Source organism: Phyllopteryx taeniolatus, chromosome 9, assembly GCF_024500385.1.
Source record: "Phyllopteryx taeniolatus isolate TA_2022b chromosome 9, UOR_Ptae_1.2, whole genome shotgun sequence".
Taxonomy (NCBI): Eukaryota; Metazoa; Chordata; class Actinopteri; order Syngnathiformes; family Syngnathidae; genus Phyllopteryx; species Phyllopteryx taeniolatus.
This window is the reverse complement of record NC_084510.1, coordinates 25,649,303-25,668,981: the sequence shown is the minus strand read 5'-3', so window position 1 is coordinate 25,668,981 and position 19,679 is coordinate 25,649,303. Positions and strand designations below refer to the sequence as shown.

General features: G+C 44.3%; 1 protein-coding gene and 1 long non-coding RNA gene across 6 annotated transcripts in view; one reads left to right on the top strand and one right to left on the bottom strand.

The window, feature by feature from the left end:
* The window catches only part of cacna2d2a (calcium channel, voltage-dependent, alpha 2/delta subunit 2a), a 202,871-nt gene that overhangs the window by 28,856 nt on the left and 154,336 nt on the right, over nt 1-19,679 (top strand). For 2 of the 5 annotated variants that reach the window (XM_061783404.1, XM_061783403.1), the window contains exon 1: nt 14,320-14,860. The exons of 1 other annotated variant lie outside the window; for it this stretch is intronic. In XM_061783404.1, coding sequence (XP_061639388.1) covers nt 14,736-14,860 — 125 coding nt within the window. In that variant the 5' untranslated portion in view covers nt 14,320-14,735. Of the gene's footprint in view, nt 1-14,317; nt 14,861-19,679 lie in introns of those variants that run through there. 2 more of the 5 variants (XR_009789987.1, XM_061783405.1) reach the window with 2 other exon arrangements.
* On the bottom strand, nt 9,225-11,158 carry LOC133483943 (uncharacterized). The gene is made up of 3 exons (XR_009790249.1): nt 10,980-11,158; nt 10,554-10,741; nt 9,225-9,436 (listed from the first exon to the last, which is right to left on the bottom strand). It is a non-coding gene; the product is annotated as an uncharacterized LOC133483943 (long non-coding RNA).

Here is a 19,679-nt window from a genome sequence, read left to right as displayed (position 1 = left end):
CCCGCCCCATTTCAAGACACCGGCTAATTTCCAAATCCTCGTCTCGTTTCCCTTAACCTGCAGCCCGGTCAGCGGCAGACACTTTCCGGATCCTGGTCATCAGTCTGCCAGATTTGAGAGGACAGATATTCCTGCTATTAGTCACAGAGACTTATAAATCGATGAATCATATCAGACGTACTTTAGCGAAAACAAAAGCTCACACGTGCACTTTCAAAATTAGGAGGAAAGACAGACCGTGTTGTCATATTGGGCTTTAGGGACACAATGGTGGGGGTGCGGACAGATTCGTCCAAAAGCAGGAGTCGGCAGCCAGTCGGGGTCACGGCAAAGGAAACTGCTTAGTAAGAAGATTAGATGCTTTTCAGGAATGGAAAAGAAAAAAGTCACACACCTACAAAATTCAAGTTCGGGTTGCTGGAAGGGACAACAAAAGTCTTCAACTCAATCGCGTTTCTAAACAAGCTTCTTTCCCTTAGCTAGCTTTGAAATTGGCGGGTTGAGAATCGGAACCGTGGATGCACGTAGCCGCTTAGTCGCTGAAGTGCCATTTGGCGACTTGGTGACAAATTGTTGCCTCCGCAAGTGAAAATACGAAAAAACGTAGTTGACATCAGCCCCCTAGTAGAGGGGGCAACGTGAGCAGTGGCTCCTTTGCATGAGACAGGACCGCCCCCTCAAAAGGGGCTGATTTAAGTGAGGCTTAAAATGTGTTGGCATAAAAAGTGTGCTGTAATTCTTGATCCGTGGGGTATTTAGACCAAACCGCGTCGCTGATATCACTGGCGTCGGACGGAAATTTGGTAAGTTCCATATTTTTCCGCAAATCTATACTGTTGGTTAGTCCCCACGTGTGGGTATGCTAACTTTGGCGATGGAATGGTAGTAGCTCAACAAGCGTGCCGTTTCTTGGGTTTCCTGAAAAATGCTTTTGGACATGCAAGGATTCCGCCCGACGCCGGTGATAAACAACATCATTTGGAAAGTCCAGGAGTTAAAGATTAACAGAGCAGGGTTTATGGCATTTCATGACATCGCAATGGTTTTTATTGCATAACAGACGTAGGGTTGTGTGCAGTCTGACATGGCAGACCAGGGATAATGACATCATTTCCAATGGTTTATGGCACCACAGAGCGTTTTTTTAAGACATCACAGCGCAGGGGTTCTGTCTATTGTGACATCGCCGACCAGATTGTGACATCCCAGACTGCGGACCGAGACTACGGCATGCTTTGGATATCGCAAATTCCGCTGGGATTCATAGAAACAAATGTCAGCGTTCAAAAAATGATTCGAGCATCCACGCGGTATTCAGTTTGAGCCTCGCCACTTGTTGCGTTCCCTCCTGGGGAATCTCTCGTCTCCTCGAGCGTTTCAGATCATATCTTCAAATTGAGGCAGCCCAGTGATTTGATAGTGTGGCCTCATACAATCACCTCTCACATCATCGTTGTTTTTACCCAACTGAAGGATTACGCTGTATCTGCTCATAAAAAGCTTTTGGATCGTTTACAATTGGTCATATTAACATATGACATAAGGTGCATGCAACATTTGCATTGATTGACGTTCCCGAAACACTGACATATTGAACTCGCACCACACAAACATGCAAACACGCACACAAAAAAAACCCAAAACCAAACGATGAATCTGTTTTTCCGTGTGCTACGCCACTGGCAGGTCCCGCCTCCCAGTTTAGCTCCAGCAAAGAGGCTGGAGATTTGCGAAAAGGCTCAAAGTGAAAGAATGCCCGTTTATCTGCGTTGTAACCCGTACACTTGAGTACATTCGACATGCGCGTGTGAGACCACGTTTAGTCGTATTCACTGAAGGTCCACTTAGGGCGATTTGGTTGAATTTATTTGTTCAGCATGCAAAACGTGTGCTGATCTTACCCCAATGTTGGTCTTCGCAGAACCGAGAGAATGAAATGGAATATGGAAATGATCTAAACCTAAAAGCCTTGATTATTTGCCAGTAACAACTGCGGAGGGATTGCGGAGGCCTATTTACATGCAGATGTCTTGATTACCGAGCTATTAGATGAACTGAGATAAGCCTCAGGACGCTGTTCGTGGATCTTGAATATCTCCCAGCTCCCCGCCACATAACCAACAGCATGCAGCCTTGACACTCCATACGACTATCATCGCAGTACGAAAAGCAGGGTAGACGCATACACAGCAATTTTGAACATCTTCGCCGAAAGTGTGAGAAAATCCCACGCGGGATCTGGGGAAAGCGATCGCCGTGTGTTTTCTTAACTGCTCTTATATTGCGCGAGGTACTCGAGACGATCAACGCAGCACGCCACGCGCTATGGCCGACGGTGACTCGAATGATCTTAGTTGATAGACGCTGTTGTTCACACACACAATGATTTGCGATCGTAAATATTGAACGGGTATAACATTTACGATTGTCCGACTTTTTCCGCGCAGATCAGGGAGGAAACATTACTTTGGACACACCCCACACCACAAGATAATCTTTTAGCGATATCGGATAATTGCGTCTTCGCTGACTTTGTTTACAAGGGACGGGGAAAATGCTCGAATCTGGCCCAATTGTCTTTGTGTGTGCGTACACAGCTTAAGGTGAGACGCGCCCTTTATATTCAAAAAACAAAAGTGTGTCGTTATTGGTGCAGCCCTTTGGGACGAGCAGACCATGTCATGGCAGAGATGGCTTGACAAAATGATAGATTGCCATCGCCCGTGAGATCTGTTGTTATGACAGCAAGAAAGATTCGTCGGCATACTGCAGCAATATCCCCGATCTGATAAACGCAAACAAAGCGATATGCACATACAAACGCACACAATGGGATGTCTGCAGGGCCCAATGATAAATGCACTTTTCACAACATATTTTATCGGGTGCTTGATAGAAAGTTTTTATTGCTGAAGAATGCAAGAAATCAGTTTAGTTTTGCTGATTCGTCTGTTGCGCTGTTGAAGTACCCACCATTTGCCACTGGATGTCTCACTCCAAAAATATATATATATATATATATATATATATATATATATATGTATTTTTCTTTTATTTCTTTTTTGGTATGATAGAAAGAGAGCGAGAGAGAGTCACACGGCGGATGCACATGGTGTGTTTAATATGACCAGCCTAGCCACTCTCCACATGTGTTGAAGTCTCCTCTGGGAGAAGAGGATAGCATCTGCCACCCTCGATCCATCTAACACATTTCTGGGAAAAAAGCCCAAACCTGCCGCTCAGGAGGGAGAAAGAGAGAGAGAGAGAGAGAGAGAGAGAGAGAGGGGCGGGCATGAGCGAGACAGCACAAGCACAACACTGACTAGACTGAAACAAATATTTTTTTTAAAAATGCCCCCTCTTAATTCTGCCCTCATTTTGAATGTAGGTATTCAATTAGAATGTGCTCTCAATGACTGAATGATCCTAATCGCAATAACCATTTGTGTGACCATTTCCTAAGCTTGGGATCAAAGAACCACAAAACCATTCACTTGAATAAAGCGAGATGTAGACTGCTGCGAAAACTCGTTCGAGGTGCTCAGGAGCATTGTCAATAAGAGAGCCCAGCTGTGTATTACACCTGCTTGGCTTGGCTTGCCCCCTACCCTCCACCCACCCCTCCCCTCTCAATGTGTGGCGCTCTGTTGAAGGTGCCCTGCGGCCCACAGACCACGCGTGCGCATAGACACTGAATACTGGCTATGGGGTGAAAATGAGTAGCCTCTGTCAGGTGGACGACGCGAACATGCTTGCGAAAGAGAATCGCAGGACTCTAATGTTCGCAGGTGTCTTCGTTTGTCTTCGCGACATACATGCTGGGCCCCATTTTCGAGGCGCACGTGTGGCATGGTGTGAAAGCCCTTAAAGACCCCAAGTTAGAGAGATGGCCACTTTCCGGTGTCCTTGCTTCTTGGTGGCGGGCATCATCAGAACTGTAGTACAGAAAGGCTCCAGCGCAACCGCAACCCAAGTGAGGATAAACGGTATATAAAATGAAGGGACGGTTATGCACGTTTGTCTGCCTAAAAATGCCGGCATTTCAGCCTACAAGAGCTCCACTTCGGATATCAGAAAGGCACAAAAAAGCGGTCTCGATCTGCACTTGCAAAATGTCAAATAAAACTAGCAGGTCGCCATTCACGGCACGTGAATGCAAATCGCAGTTCATCTGACCCCAAAAGAACTGTTGGAGTTTCCTGTTCCTCGTTGTAGAAAGTTTTGCGTGCATTGAAAAGGAGCAGGGAGAAAGATGTCAGCTGGCAGAACCCAAATTGTTTTTGAGTAATGCAACAAATGTGGGCGAATCTCTCAATTATAACTATTGCTGCCTGGTGAATCTATTGTGCCGTTTCACGTGTAAACAAAGAAAGTTAACACGTTGATCTGTTCTGATTTAATCGGCACACCCGTGTGACTTGCACGTCGACGTAAACGTCACGTCATTTTTCAAGATGGAGGTCCGTCGTCTAGTTAGCGCAGCAGCTGGGATTGTTTTAAATCGGGTCAAGATCTGTCTGTTCATATCACTTTGTTTCCGGGACTTTACAAAAGCTGTGAATCAATGAATGTCGGTAATTTGATGTTCTGACTGGGGTAGGTCAATCTGAAGGCCATTTGACTATTTTTATGGAATAGTTTGACGAGCTTTAGGTTCCACCTCAGCGTGGTGTGAGTATCTGAATAAAAGCTGAAAATGGCATCCTCTGTAGGTTAATGTGCATCATGCCCGATGGTGTTTTATATCACTTCAGGATTTCAGTTTCTCACTCAGTGCATCCATGGTGGTAAAATATGCTGATTTATAGCTTTGTGTGTGTGTGTGTGTGTGTGTGTGTTTGTGCGTCACTCAGTGTGAGTGTGGAGAAGCGGGCTCCAGAGTGCTTTATCTATTAATTCCCCCATTAAGTCCTTATCAACAGTATTAATGCCAATTAAGATGCTCTTTAAAGTGAAGGCCGGGCGGGTGAGTGGGTGCACACTTCTTACTCTGCAGTGACATGTTCTCCCATGAATATCACGGGCCAAAACGCTGAAAATAGTCCACAAATGGCGTACACGACTCACAATGAACATAAACAAAAAGTTAAAGGTTTATAATTAAAGGTCACGAAGTGGCAAAATAGGCCTGGGGTGCCAATATCTTAGCAAATGGAAGGGCGTTCTAGGTTAAAGACTCGACGGATTTGGGTGCAAAAAAAAAAAATGACTGTGACATCATTACCATGACGATGACATCTCTTCAGAAGCTAACGCTATTCTGTCCATCCAACAAAACCCAATGCAGCTCTGCTTACCTTTTGGCTTTGCCGTAATAGCAGGCATGTCACACCTTGATTATTTATTGAGTGAGGTGGCTCTGACTCTTCGTCGAGCTGAGCTGTTAACGTCATGAGGTTCGCTCACCGGGCCAAAACCTGAGCATTGCAGCGTTATCTTTATAAGGGAAGATGTTCTTGATACAGCTCTTGGGTCTCATTGTTCCGGTGTACCTAATGAAGTGGCTTCTGAGCGTCTGAGTGTTTTCAGTTATGCTTTCAAAGCTTCACAGGACACGTCGAAGGTCACAGCTTTGGGTGTGCGTGCGGTGATATTCGTTGACTTCCTTGCAGGACACATGCAGACAGGTGCCTGCTGCGTAGCCGGCATATGGAGCAAACAATAGGCAGGGTCACGATGAGCACTTTTGGTGTGAATGATAATTAGTTAGCATCGACAGATCCGCGATGTGCACAGCAAGCAGATGGCTTTTGGACAGAGAGGACAGGCGGGCGGGAGGTGCAGTGGTGCGTTTTGGGCCACGGGTTTCGTGTTGTCGCCGCCCCTGGGACGCTCACGGTTCAGCAAAGGAGGAGAAGACCGATGATGAGAGATGAGGACACAAACGAGACAGGAATGGTGGAGCGGATAGAGGATGCGGAGAAGCTGCCGTGTGCCCCGACTACAAGCGGACTACGGCCTTGACGGTGTTATGCTATTTGAAATTCAGTGCCAGTTTACCAGTGATGGCAAACCAAAAACAAAATTCTTATGCTGCATGCCAACCAGATGAAGTTAAGTCCAGCAGTAGCTATAAAATGCACATCGATGACAGTATCCCGCTTTAGTGTCGCCATTATGCGTCAGGTGTCTTCAAAGGGAGTGATTTTAGTTGTATTTGACATTGTTCTACTTTGAGTTGGTAATGCTAATTGGCAAATTTCCCCATTGTAGGACCGATAAATGTTCTCCTAAAATGTTGCTTAAAGGAGACAGATTTTGCTTTTTTAAAAATGGTATTTCTTTATTTTTTTGCAGTTCCCAGGTGACTTAACATATGAACTGACTTAACTGATGAAGAATTATAGAACGCTTTTTACACCTAACGTTTTTTTTTTTTGGCTTGCTGAAATTAACCCGTTTGAGTGGGCGCCGTGTAATTGCGCAACTGCACACTACGGTGCAGACTGCTGGGCCAATGGCGAGTATGGATTTTGTTACCATGACAACTGAGGGTGGAGCTGGGGGATAGAGCAGGCAAGCCTCTTCTGCAGAGCCCAGAATGGTGAAAAAGAAAAACATCCAGCAGCTCCAATAAAGACGAGTATTTTCACTCATGGAGGCAGCAGTTCATACATTAAACTGTGTGTATGTGGCACATCACCAAACCCAAATACAACACCACCGTATCAACAACTTCACCAATCAATCAAGTATGAGCTGCTTACCAGAAGGTGACGTTGTTGACAAAACTCGATGCAGCTCTGCTTACCTTTTTGCTTTGACATGAAAGTAGGTGCATGGCACCCATGGGCGATGTGGGTATGCTGCTACATGATGTTTCACACAGTGTAGTCTGGCGGTCACTTGAAAGTGGCCCTGGATCTTCTGGCCAGCCTCGCTGATCATGGGTGGAGAAACCCGGTGCGGGGGCGGTTAGAATGTAAATGAACCCCCGGAAGTGCACAGCGGCTCACTTAAGGCCGTATTTGAAGACAAAGACCGACAACAAGATTTACTTGATTGTGTAATTTGACACTTGTGTTGACGGGGACTCCAGTGACCCAACTATTTGTACACAAGCCATCAAAAGCACAGTTTCCATAATGTCCCCTTTCAAATATCATGTCCACCGAATACAGGGTTTTATTAACTGATTGACTACATCGTTTCCTCCAGGAAAACCTGTTGGAACTCATTGCCATGGGAACGATGGTGCTCTATTTCACAGGTTGCACTGTGTGTTGTATTATTTACCTCCCCCGTTAAAATGTCGGCGTCTGAGCCCTTTTCATAGCCTCTCCCTGTGTGGTCCTCATGTCTCTTTCCCTCCACCTCTTGTTTTACTGTAGCCTCTTCAATCCCGGCTTTGATGCATGCATGAGGGAGGATATCCTGAAGCCCAAAGAGGCCATTACCCAGGGACCGTTAGGCCTCTAGTAGAGCATGTCAATGAGGGCTGAGTCTTGCTCCGTTTTTCACTTGCAGGCACTCGACTTGTGGCGTGGAGTGGAGGGAAACTCATAGTTGACAAGACTATAAACGTGCATTTTTATATGCATTCGTCCCATATTAACAAGCTAGCACGGCACGCGCTCCTGGCGGTAACATTTGATATAGTGCTTGTTGTCCCACTGTTGCCTCATTAATGGCCGCTGTTGTTCTTTCGTGCAGATTAAGAGCGAAGGGGAGTGAGTCATCATCATCAGGATGAAATGCTCTGACATTTGAGCATGAAAGGTCCCAGGGTGCCTTGCGGCCCGACATCGTTGCTTAACTGTGTTTGTCTTGCAGTCAAGGAGGATTGCAGAGCGAAGTGGTCCCCCCCTGCCCCGTCAGTGATGTTGGCAAAGTGTGCCATTCATTGACTGTAGATGGGACGTGCATTACGCAGGGAGTCCAACAAGGAGAAGCGGCTCTGAAAATGGAGGGATGGAAAGCAAACCATTGATCAATCTGGGTTGACTAGAAAGATTTGTTTGGAATTTATTTCAGATTCGAAATTGTAGTGGTACCTTGAGATACTATTTTAATTTGTTCATTTTCCCCCATTGAAATGAATGGAAATGCCATTTTGAAAGGGCTTACTTGAACCAGGATCCCTCTCCGCATTGTGGCTGTAGTTCTGAAAAATGTCTCTGTGCCATAAAACTTGTAAATCCACGCTGGCTGGCAACATCCGCTAGTTATCTTAGCTGCTAGCTAGTGGTAGGTGGCTAGCTCTCGTCAATCATCTGGCACAATGTTGAACGACTCTTACAACTTTATCTAATTAATTTGCCGCGGTCACAGTCTGCCATGGACATTCGTTCAGGTCCTCACGGCCATCGGACCAGGCGCCTTGTTCCACGGAGATTAGCGTTTTGGTGGAGACTATGGCTCTGTGATCCACGTGATCGGGTCCGACTGCGCATTTGCCCAATCGCAGTAAATCAAAAGTAAACGAAGCATTGCAGCTATTGTCAGAATAAAATATGTATTTTGATTCGTTTCCATGTGAATGCAAAAATGATGAGTTCAGTTGTTTTTGTTTTTTTTCAAACTGATTCGCAAACAAATTCGTAGATCTACACAGGACTTTTGTTAACTTAAGTATCGAACAGGTTGAACATTTACAAGAGTCGCTCTTGACTGTTTTCCTGAGCAGGAAAGGAGGGAAAAAAATCACACCGCACACCACAGGATAATCGTTCATCATAATCTTTCAGAGACATCCGATAATCTGACTTTTTCTGGCTTTGTTCGAAAGAGGGATAATGCTCAAATTTTGCCTGATTATCGGAATATGTGCCTGTCTCTTTCCTTTATGATGGGTTGTTGTCTTCTGTCATTTCCCAGAAATCCAAAGGGAAAGCAGTCGAGGCTAGCTAAAAGGAGGTCTATTACAATGCGTTGCATTGTGACAACACAATGTCCAAGGCTGATTTTGTTTTTTTGTTTTTTTTTCTCCCCAAACCTAAAACATCATTACTAATGCTCATTACCAAACGTTCAAATCATGCATACCTGACCAATTCAATCTTAAAATCAAATTCCGCCTTGTGGTCTTTTCCCACTTTGTATTCTTAATCTGAGCCTAAAATTTCAATGTGAAAAATCTGCCTTTGTTTTTCATTTTTCATGCAAGATTAAAAAAAACAAATAAAATAATCAGTCACATTTTAAATTTTGAGATTTAAAAATTATTTTTTATTTTTAAACGATTGACAATTGAAAATGAAAATGACAACCGATACACACTCCCAACGTTTTGGTTGCACTCCAAATTTTACAAACTTAAAGACCAGCATCCTCTCAGCTCAAAACCAAACAGAAAATAAAGCTAAATGGCAGTTGGCGGGACACAGGAAGATGACCTTGATTGCTGGAATCAGTCACACCATCTCCTCCATATGTTCACCTTGAATACAAGGGCACGCTGCGGTTGAAAAAAATCCCCCGGTTGCCCAGGACGCATCTGGTGAAGGAGTGACAGTGCCCATTTAAAAAAAAAAAAAATTATTATTATTATTATTTGATTTTTTTGCATGGAGGAGCACTTGAGAGAGCCGTTGAAGTTTGCCGAGAGCGCCGTCGACTCGCTCTCAACGGGCGACCGGCCGGCTCTGTCGTCCGCCGTGAAAGTGACACCGCCGCCCTGTCCGTACCTCTCTAATCAGAGATCTTCGCATTCGGCGTGCTGACTAGACGAGGTTTTACCGCGTGTGAGGCCTCACTTTTCTGTGCAGCGCAGCAGAATATCAGCGGCGGAGGAGGTTAGGCAAGGAGGTGAAGATGGATACGGTGGAGGGAGAAGATAAGCTGCCAGAGTGTATATGTGTAAGTGTCAGGGGTGTGCGGGGTAGTGGCGACCCCCCCCCCCCAAGTCCTTCAGAGAGGGCAAACAAGGGCTGATTGATTCAACCTGCAAGAGGCGGCGAGCTCCGGAAAGAGAGGCCTGTCCCCTTTCTGCTTCTCTCCCTCCAGATCAATGCCAGATTGGCAAGTCAATCACTTGAGGACAAATTGAACAGCCAATAAGAGAGACCCGGGGGCCGCGCAGGCACGCCTCTTGTCCGTCTTCTCCGCACCAGTTGTCCGACCGGCCGGGCTCGAGTTTATTGATCCGTGTGTTTTCGCCGAGCCGATCCTTTTAGCCCGCGTGATCGATCGGCTCTTATGAGGAGCGGATCCTCGAGAAAGCGTCGGAGCTTGTCCGCCCTCTCACATACACGATTTATAATTAGATTCCTGTTCAAGATAAAGTGCTTTTGAAGAAGGCCTCTTTAAAATAACGGAAAATGATATGGCTAAATGCAGTAAATATTACAGAACCTTTAAAAAAAATAATAAGAATAATTGAATGTGAACTGTTTGAGTTGCTGAATTCTTTCTTGATAATAGAAAGAAAATATCAGACGTCATCAATTAATTAGACTTTGACTCAACATTCATCACATTATGCTCGACGACCAAACACTTGTTATTCAACCGCTACTTGACACGCTTCATTTGACAATATACCCCTGACAAACAATCTTAACTAATATGAAGAATTGAAAAGATTAACGACCTCTTTTTATCTTTGCATTCACCTTTCCGAGAGGGCGCCGGTGGATCTTAAAGCTTGTTTAAATGGAAAGGAGCGAGTCAAGGTGGCTGTGAGTCGGCAGAGATGTTCAGTGTGAGTCAGCCACCATCAGTCTTCTAGACTCTTCCGTTATCACGAATGTCACCATGGAAAGCGTTGCCAGTAAATCCATCAATGATGATTGCTGTTTTTCTGCATTTGGGGAGGAAGGAAAGCATCAAACAACACAACAGAATTACTGGGAGGGATAAAGTTTCCCCCTTCTGCGGGGTACGCGCATACCAATAACGGGGCCTAATTTGAGCATTTCTACGGCCAACAGCAAAGGTCTGATTAGCAGATGTTCTAAAAGATCGGCCGTTGTGATTATCCCGCGGTGTGGGGTTTGTTCAAAGTGATTTACAATCAGAAATGTAAAATCGATTATTACAATGGTAAATCCTTCGGCCGAGCTGCAGACTCTGCCACTTGTGACGCGAAACAAAATGATTGCCAATTAGAGAAGCGACATGAAGCTCCTGCTGCTGCCAAATGACCCTTTCTTCCTTGTATTTTACTGCCGTCTAGATGCACCGCGGCACCATGCTGCCTCTCACAGGTCAGTCTTGGTACTACGGCAGACATCTGGTTTGGAGGAGACTCGCACTTGGTTGCTGGAAAGAGTTCTGTTGTGCGGTGTGTTGTCTCTCGAGTACGACGCACTCTCAGAGTTGTAAGAACACACGGCCATTTGTTTTCGCCGTCGTTCGGGTTCTGTCACGTTTTAAAAATCGATATGTATCCCACTTTCGTATTTCTCCGAAATAGGTCCCACAGTGGGAAGGTGTTCTTGGATTCTACTTCCTGTGGTGGGGAGCTGCAGGAGTTGTCTTAGATCTTTGGATTTTTTTGGCGGGGGGAACTCCTGCTGAGGTCTTTGCTGCGTTTTTGTCGTCTCTTCCGAAACAATTTCGCTTGTTCTTGACGGGGTGCGGACAGAAGTGCTGTGCGGCAAACCTGCAGATCGCTGTGTGGCTTTCTTCTGTTCCTTCTTTACCACACACGCCGCTACAAGACTTGACAAAACTATTCCGAATTTTTTTTAATTTATTTATTTTTTAATAGGCACAGAGAAATTTAGATAAGTAAACAGTGAGTAATGCTGCCCATGGAAATAAATGAATATTCTCTTAGTGAATATTTTTCTTACAGTTGTTGACGGGAATGCACATGTTACAATTGGTGGAAAAAAAGCTATTTGTCAACATCATCGTGTCTGCTTTTCAACAACATACCTATTTTGCACCCCAGCTATTTTATTGAAAAGTCATCTGCCACATTTATACTTGCACGCATACATACATTGCACTTTGTTTGGGTGTTTATTAACTCGACCGCAGAGACTACTATGCGTTGGTTTTCAGTTGTAACAAAGCGAGGTTGTCAGCTCCATGTTACAGTCGAGAATGGCACGTGTCTCACGTGAGCATTTGTAAACGGATGGCGCAGCGGTTTCTTGGACAGTAGGCCCTCTATTTACACGGCTATACGGAATAAACATACAGCCGATCATGTCGGGGGATAGATAGACTTGGAAAGGGTGGAGTGTGCGGGGCTGGACTTGGTGCTGAATTAGATCTACTCTCGGGGTTTCCGTGCACCTCCCGGCCCAGCCCTGTGTTTGCCCTTAAACGCAACAGCATCTGATTTCTATCCAGAGGAAAAAGTGGTGCCACTATAATGTACTAGCATAGCATAAGCTTACGTTTATTCAGGTCCTCCTGTTTACGTGCCCTGCCCTTCTGTTATGTTACATGTGAAGAGTCCAGCCTCGATAGCCGGTGACAGCACGGCAGCGAGGTAGCTCGTTGCTAATTCCCCCTCGCACTCCATTCAAACGCTCATCCGTTTTCAAATCCGATATCTTCAAATCGGAATCACACCTCTTCCAAAAAAGTGGATCAAATCTGATACGCATTGGATATATGCAACTTTATTCTTGTAGAATTCTGACTTTGGGCTAAAATATGCAACTTCTTATTGTGAACATATGACACTTTTTTTTTTCTCACATATGTGACTCTATTCTTGTACAATTCCAACGTTAACGTCAAATAGATGACATCTTAAAAATATACACGTTTTTGTTCTGGAAATGTCAGATTTCCCCCCACCCCCCTCAAATATGACTTATGAAAAATTCTGACTTTATGTCAGAAATATCCAACTGTTCATCTCCAAAATATGTAACTTTTTCTTGAAAATGTATGACTTTATTCTTTTAATATAAGAAAGATAAGCAAAATAGTAAACAGTGGAGGAATGCCCTCTCTCAAATCAATAGCGAGAAGTGGCAGTTCGGGCCAAATGAACACTATGTCATGCATATTTATATCATTTATGTATGATTGTTCCGTGTTGTCACCTCCTTGTGGAGTCATTTACATATATATATATATATATATATATATATGACAGGCATTAAATCCGAATTGGGCACTTGGACCTGCAATGTAAATCCAACCGAAGTCAAACAAATGCGATTTGGAGAGCGGGAGGCCTCCAAGGTGATGCATAAATGTTTACACCCCAGTTCGTCCCATATCCGCTCCTCAGGAGTCTTTGCCTCTAATGACCAAGATAAAGCCCCTAGTTTCTGTTTATCGTCCTGAATGTCCCGAGTTTGGAGAGAAAAGCGTGTAAGGAGGGGGCCAGATGCGCCCAATTGGCTGCTTGCAGGGGGGTGAAATGTCTTGGACTCACAGTTGTGTAAAGTCAGAGTCAGCGCAGGAAGTGATGTGATCTGAACTTCAATGTAAAACAATTTGAAATACCACTATGTAATACATTATTTAAAAGGGACACTTTTAAATTTAGTGTTAAAAAAAAAAAATCTAATTTGTCTAACATGTACTAACCGGCACCGTGGATGACTGCACATCTGCCTCATAGTTCTGGGGACTGGGGTTCAAAATATACTCCTTTATTCTTGTAATATTCGTGCACTCCCTGTAGTTGTCTCGCCATGCTGCACTATTTGCATATACTGGCCACTCATTCCAGAGTAGCATCTGCTCCATTTGCACACTGATTGAGGAGTATCTGTAACTTTTGCACAACCAACATTGTCCCAGATTATCGCACGACTCGTCACTTTAAACCGCATACACTCCTTGAAGTCTCAGCGCCCTTTGCACAATGGTCATTGCACCGGACTATTGCGATATTAGTCATTCGAACTGCTCTAAGTGCTGGAGGACTCTGCATCTTTTTGCACAATTGTTTTTTGTGCCAAAATGGCTAGAAAGTTCAACCTTAATTTCATTGGACCATCAATTTCCCCACGTTTTCTGAAATACTTGGTGTACTTGGACGGGGGAAACACATTATATATTTTTAAACTACCAAATCATTTTTTCATTTTTTTAGGGGGGGTCGAAGACTTAAAAAATAAAAATAAAAAATTGGCTTAAGAAGCCCCCCTCCCCTAAAATAGGCCTTGTGACGCCACTGGGTCACATTAATGGTAGAAAGTTTTTAATTGAAATAATAAAAAAAAAAAAATCTTTTAAACTATTTCCGGTAGTGTAATTATTAATTTCTGGGTGGCCCCAACACTCCTCCGTATAAACTCACGGCACTTGTCGAAAGTGCATTTCAGCCAACGTCATCGTGTGACCTCTTACTCTGAAACCTCCCCACCGGATGCAGTCGACGTGCTATGTCATGTGGCTTGACTCGCGCGTCTTTTCCCGTAGGAGCCAGTGGTGAAGGAAAGAGAGAGAGAGAGAGAGAGAGAGAGAGAGAGGGAGGGAGACAGGGAGCAAATGTGCACGGCGGCGGCGAGGGAGGGAGGACAGCGCAAATAGGTGCACATCATCATCATCATCGGCGGCGGCGGAGCATCTTCCTCTTCCTCATCTCCACCGCGAACGAGTGACATTCTCGCCCCCCGATACGCGGCGGAAGAGTCCTCCAGCCCTCCTCCGCTCGTCCATCCACCAGCTCCCGGCGGCGGACACTTTCTTTCCAACCCCCTCCCCTCGTCCTCTCTCCGGACTGGGTTTATTCTTAGCTCGGCTGCAGGAGACAGTTGTTGCCACCCCCACCCCCCAGTCCCCCCACCCCGGCCCCCTCCCCACCCCCTTCCGTCGCCCTGCGTCCACCCGGCCCTTGGGCTTATTTCTCCCACTTTGTTGAATATTTCATGGGGAAAATGGCGATGGGAGCCCCGTCGTACGGCGCGCTGTGCCTCCTGTGCATCCAAACTGTACTTCTCGTGTGCGTGTCCACGCCGACCGCCGGGACGCACCACTTCCCGCAGCACTACACGTAAGTGGCGCTCTCTGCTCTTTTTCTTCTTTTTTGGGGGGTGGGGGGGGGGGGGGGGGAGTATACAAGGAGGGAAGTAGGACAGGTTGCCCCGAGAAAGCACGCCTCGCTCATCTGTTCCAACACGCAACTCCCGTCTGTGTTGCTTGCATATTATATATTATATTCTATTATATTCATAACGCTCCACAAGCTTATGTCACCCCCCTCTCCCGTTTTGTTATTGTGGCCTGGAAATGACGCGTAACGACGCGCGTAGTGGATATATATATATATATATATAGAATATATTTTTTAAACATGGCGAATGATAACATACAAAAACAACAACAACAACAACAACAACTCAATTTGGATGAAATGACATGACAGCAGAGGGACATGGATGGATGCATTCTGCTGTGTTTATAAAGTCACCCCAGGATATGCGCCCATGCAGAGCAGATGATGAGTCCAGTTGCATGAAGAAACTTCAAATGGAGCAAGAACATAAGCTCGATGAATACAAATATGCTAATAATGCTGGTGGTCGTGTGTCAGCGAAATTCATAACCACGACTTCCTCTTACAAAGAACTCCTTACACACAACTTCTGAAATGTACTACTGTTCTCTACAGATCCCCTAAAAGCATTTTGAAAGTATTTTTTGATTGATTTACTTTTGAAATAATATACCTAATTATGGCAGTACAGCGTGTTAGTGGTTAGCGCATCTGCCCCACTGTTCTGAGGTTCTGGGTTTGCTTCTCGGCTCGATGAAGCGGACTCGATCTTAGTTCGGTGTCACCAAACACATGACTCAAGGTCAGTGGAATTTGGAAAATAAAAAAAGTGCATGCACGTCTGCCTCACAGTCGAGAGGTTCTGGGTTCGAATCTCTGCTCCGGTCCTTTCCGAAGGTACAATGGCTTCCTCGTCCATGCACGATGGGTTCATTTGAGACTCTGAAATGTCCATGGGTGTGCATGTGAGCGTGAATGCTTGTCTGTCTAGATGTGCCCTGTGATTGGCTGGCGACCAGCGCAGGGTGTACCCATGCAGCCTCTTGCCCATCATCAAGCGGGTTAGGCTCCAGTTCACCGGCGTTCCAATAAGCATGAGCTCTGCGGAAGGATGGATAAATAATAAATATGATTTGAATGTGCACAATTTTTGCCCCCGTCTCCCCGCCTGCCCATAATGAAGCCTCCCTGCATCCTCTGGGGCTTTGTTATTGAGATGATCAAGGTGACTTTGAAGGCGGCGTCACTCACTGTTCACCGGCAATTAACTCCAAACTGCCGTTAACGGCGCAGTCTAATAATAAAAAAAAAAAAAAAAAAAAAAAAAAAAGCTCCGATGGGGTGAGTGAATTATTCCCGCATTTTGGTTAGTTTGTGATGATGCACCTTAATCGGGTTTAGTCGTAATTCGTGTTTGTTTAAGAGCATCCTGTTTTCAATGCTGTTGTATGTTTCAGTAGACGTGACTACTTACAGGGATTACAACCCTCGAGGTTTATTAAAGAAAAGCCAATGAAGATGTGGCCGCCGATATGCTCTTTGATTAGGCTGGATTTACACTACAGGTCCAAGTGCCCAATTCCAATTGAATGCCTGTTTCCATGTGCATTTCAAGTGACACATCCCGTATGGCTGTTTACATGTGCAGACGCACAAATTGTACGAGGCAAAATCCAGAAGTAAACAACATATTTTAAATGTTACATAGCGTTTAGTTGGCCTGGACTGACTATTCCCTCCCATTGATTTAAATGACACAGGCCGCTGTCTGCAGTTCTTTCTTTCCCTCATTTAATGGTGGACACACTTCTCATGTAGTTTACTTGCACCTTACGTGATGTTTTTTTCCAGTGATGCGAGTATCACTAGTGCTACACGAACCAACCACTGAAATGCCATTTTAGAATGAAGCTTGTAGCTATGCACACAGCCTGGACTTTTTTTAAAAAAAAAAAATTTTTTTTTTTGGCCAGTACAGTATATTTCTAACTTCAAGTTTACTATTTTTAAAAATACCAGTTTTATTTAACTTTACAAGACCCCGAGAAGCAAAAATGAATTTGTTGTAAATATGACACACTGCAAAGAGTGTTGTTAACAAACCTGCCAAATTTGATGTTTTTAAAAAAAAAAAAAAAAAAAAAAAGAAAGCCACCAAATATATAAAATGAGGATTCAAATTCACCATTGGAAATAATGTAAACTTTCTTCAACCATGTAAAGTGAACACATAGATTTGTTTGTAAATAAATACAGTACATTATACAGTCCATGTTTGAAGTGCTGAAAATGTGCACAGACTGAGAACTGTGTAGTACTCAAATGTGGAGATAATGTTGAACAGTTTTTCACCATTTGAGCGCCTTCGTTTGCATCAGTGGCCATCTGGCGCGATTCCGAGTTACTTAGTTACAGTGACTTGGCCCGTTTCCAGCACGGCAGCGTGCAGTTAGCTAGCTAGCTATCCCTACACCTCGAAAATACATCATCCCTGGATGTCACATTTAACCTAACAGTTCTGTGTCCTTTTTTAAAATTCCCAAGTGTTATGTAGTTTGTGTTAATCAGGTTACCGTAATATGTTGGAATGCAAAGAATTGTGTGTGTACGTAACTAGCAGGAAGTATGTGCTCAAATGTCTGTCATTGTAGTGTTAGTCACAGACTAAATGGAGCCTGTTAGCTTGTAAGCTAGCTAGCGGCTAGCGCCTTTCGTCGGTGGGATATAGTCCAGCCACCGGAGGCTTTAAACCAATATATTTTTGTGGCTCAAACATGTAGGCATAAAAGCGACATTTTTCTTTTCACTTTACACAGACTTGAATTCTGTACAGGCAGTGATGTAGCATTTTCTCCCAACAAGTGTCATAAAAGTTAGCCACTGTAAATAAAACTATATCGGGCTCGTTTTAAGCATGACTGATAATAGATGGGGATCAGGACAGCTTGCTAAAATTGATGTGTTCATGAAGTAATTAATCAAGCGCGAATGCTGGACTAAGAAAAACTCCAAGGAAACCAAAGAAAAAAACGCACAAATTGGTTCTTCAGATACTCACTGAGATGATGATGGTTTTGTTTGTTAGTTTGAGGCATTTTTTGGGTTTCATATTGTTGGATTTTGGAGGTTCCGATGTATTTACTCTTCCTCTCATCTGACTTCCGAGTCAATTAAAAGAAAAAACAGATTTGGGTGCCTCCGTTGTGTATGTGTGTAGCCGACGTGTAATGGCGCCATCTCCGCCTCCAGAACGGCCTTTAAACAAACATCAATGGCAAATTTATGCATAGTATTGATTTGTACCAGATTCATTCATTTGAATGAAATGCATTTTTGCTGATCATACATTTGACCATATATTGTCAGAGATGAGTGTCTTTCCCACAATTTTTTTTTCAATCAGGATTTTGTGCTGGAAAGATACTGGAACAAATGAAATGTACATTATTTCCTGTGGGAAAATGAATAAGCATTGCTAGTTCCGGTACCAACGACAAGTGTGTACTCTGGAAGGTTTCTGTACAGTGCTTTAGCCTTTGTTCGATTCAGTACATCTACAGTACCTTTTGTCTCTGGAAATCTGAAATGTAAAACTTTTGTCTCCACTGTCGCACTAATAGACAAACAACCAAGTTGTGTTATCACACGCTGTCGGTTAGGAACAGGCTAGCGTAGTTTGGAGAATTTTGGAAGTTGGACATTTTCTATGAAACAGAAATGTACAAAATTGAAGGTTGACTTTTAATGGGAAACTTAAATATGGTTGGGAAAAATATGTTTTAGCATTTTAGTTTTCCCCGTTAGCCTTCATGTCGTTCAGCTACTCTCCACACCGCCTGCTGCTTTTAAATCATCTCTTGAGCGTCTTGAGTCATTAAGTCATTTGTTGCTTGCTGCGAGATGCGCACTGGCGATCACCATCCCTTTGATCTACTAATTCCATATTTGGCTGGCGTCTGATGAAGATCGGCTCCCTGCTCAGGGTGCGTTTCTGTCCGACCCAAGCAGTTTTACTGCAGAGTTGCTGATCACGGCCAGATATGTGCCTGCATAAGCGGGGGCTAGTGGGCGGCTGGGGAGGGTTGGTGGTGCTGATGACGTGCCCATGCATTAGCAGATAAGAAGGTCAAGGGACCAGTGGTGGGGCACCAACCACTTAGGTATGTTTCATGCCAGGAAGTGCTCTCTCTTCCTAGCTGATGTGGGGTTTTCCTCCCAACGCATTAAAGCAGCTGTTTTAAAAGTGTTTGCTGTGCATCCCCTGAGGACTTCAGCTAGGCGCAACAGCATGAGAAAAAAAAAAAACCCATCTTTCTTTTAAACCTCCAGAATATGTTTTGTCACAAAGACAGATAATTAGGGCTGTAATTGGATACAAATGGATTTTGTCCTGGTATTATTAACCATAACATTTGCCGGTGTGGTGCACTAAAGGTCGCCATCCCCACGTTCTCCTGCAGTATGAGTAACTTTGAGTGTGAATGGCTTTAAAAAGCAGGGCCTGGCCTGGTGAGTGACATGGGTGTCAGCGAATAAGAGTTGGCATGAGTTGTGAGCCTCAGCAGCTCTTGTTTTTTTTTTTTTTTTTTTTTTTTTACGGTTTGTTCAATAAAGCATTTGAAAGTTCACCGGGGCTGTGTCTGTCCTTGACCACTTGTGGGGACGTTACAATATGTTCTAACTAGGGATGGTAGTGTATTTTCAAGTAGCTAACCTTGATACATTACCTTCTGTTGGGGATAGTAGACATGCTGTTGTGGTACTCATTGCACTTTATCTTAAAAAATAATTCTCGACTAATTTGATGATCGATTAG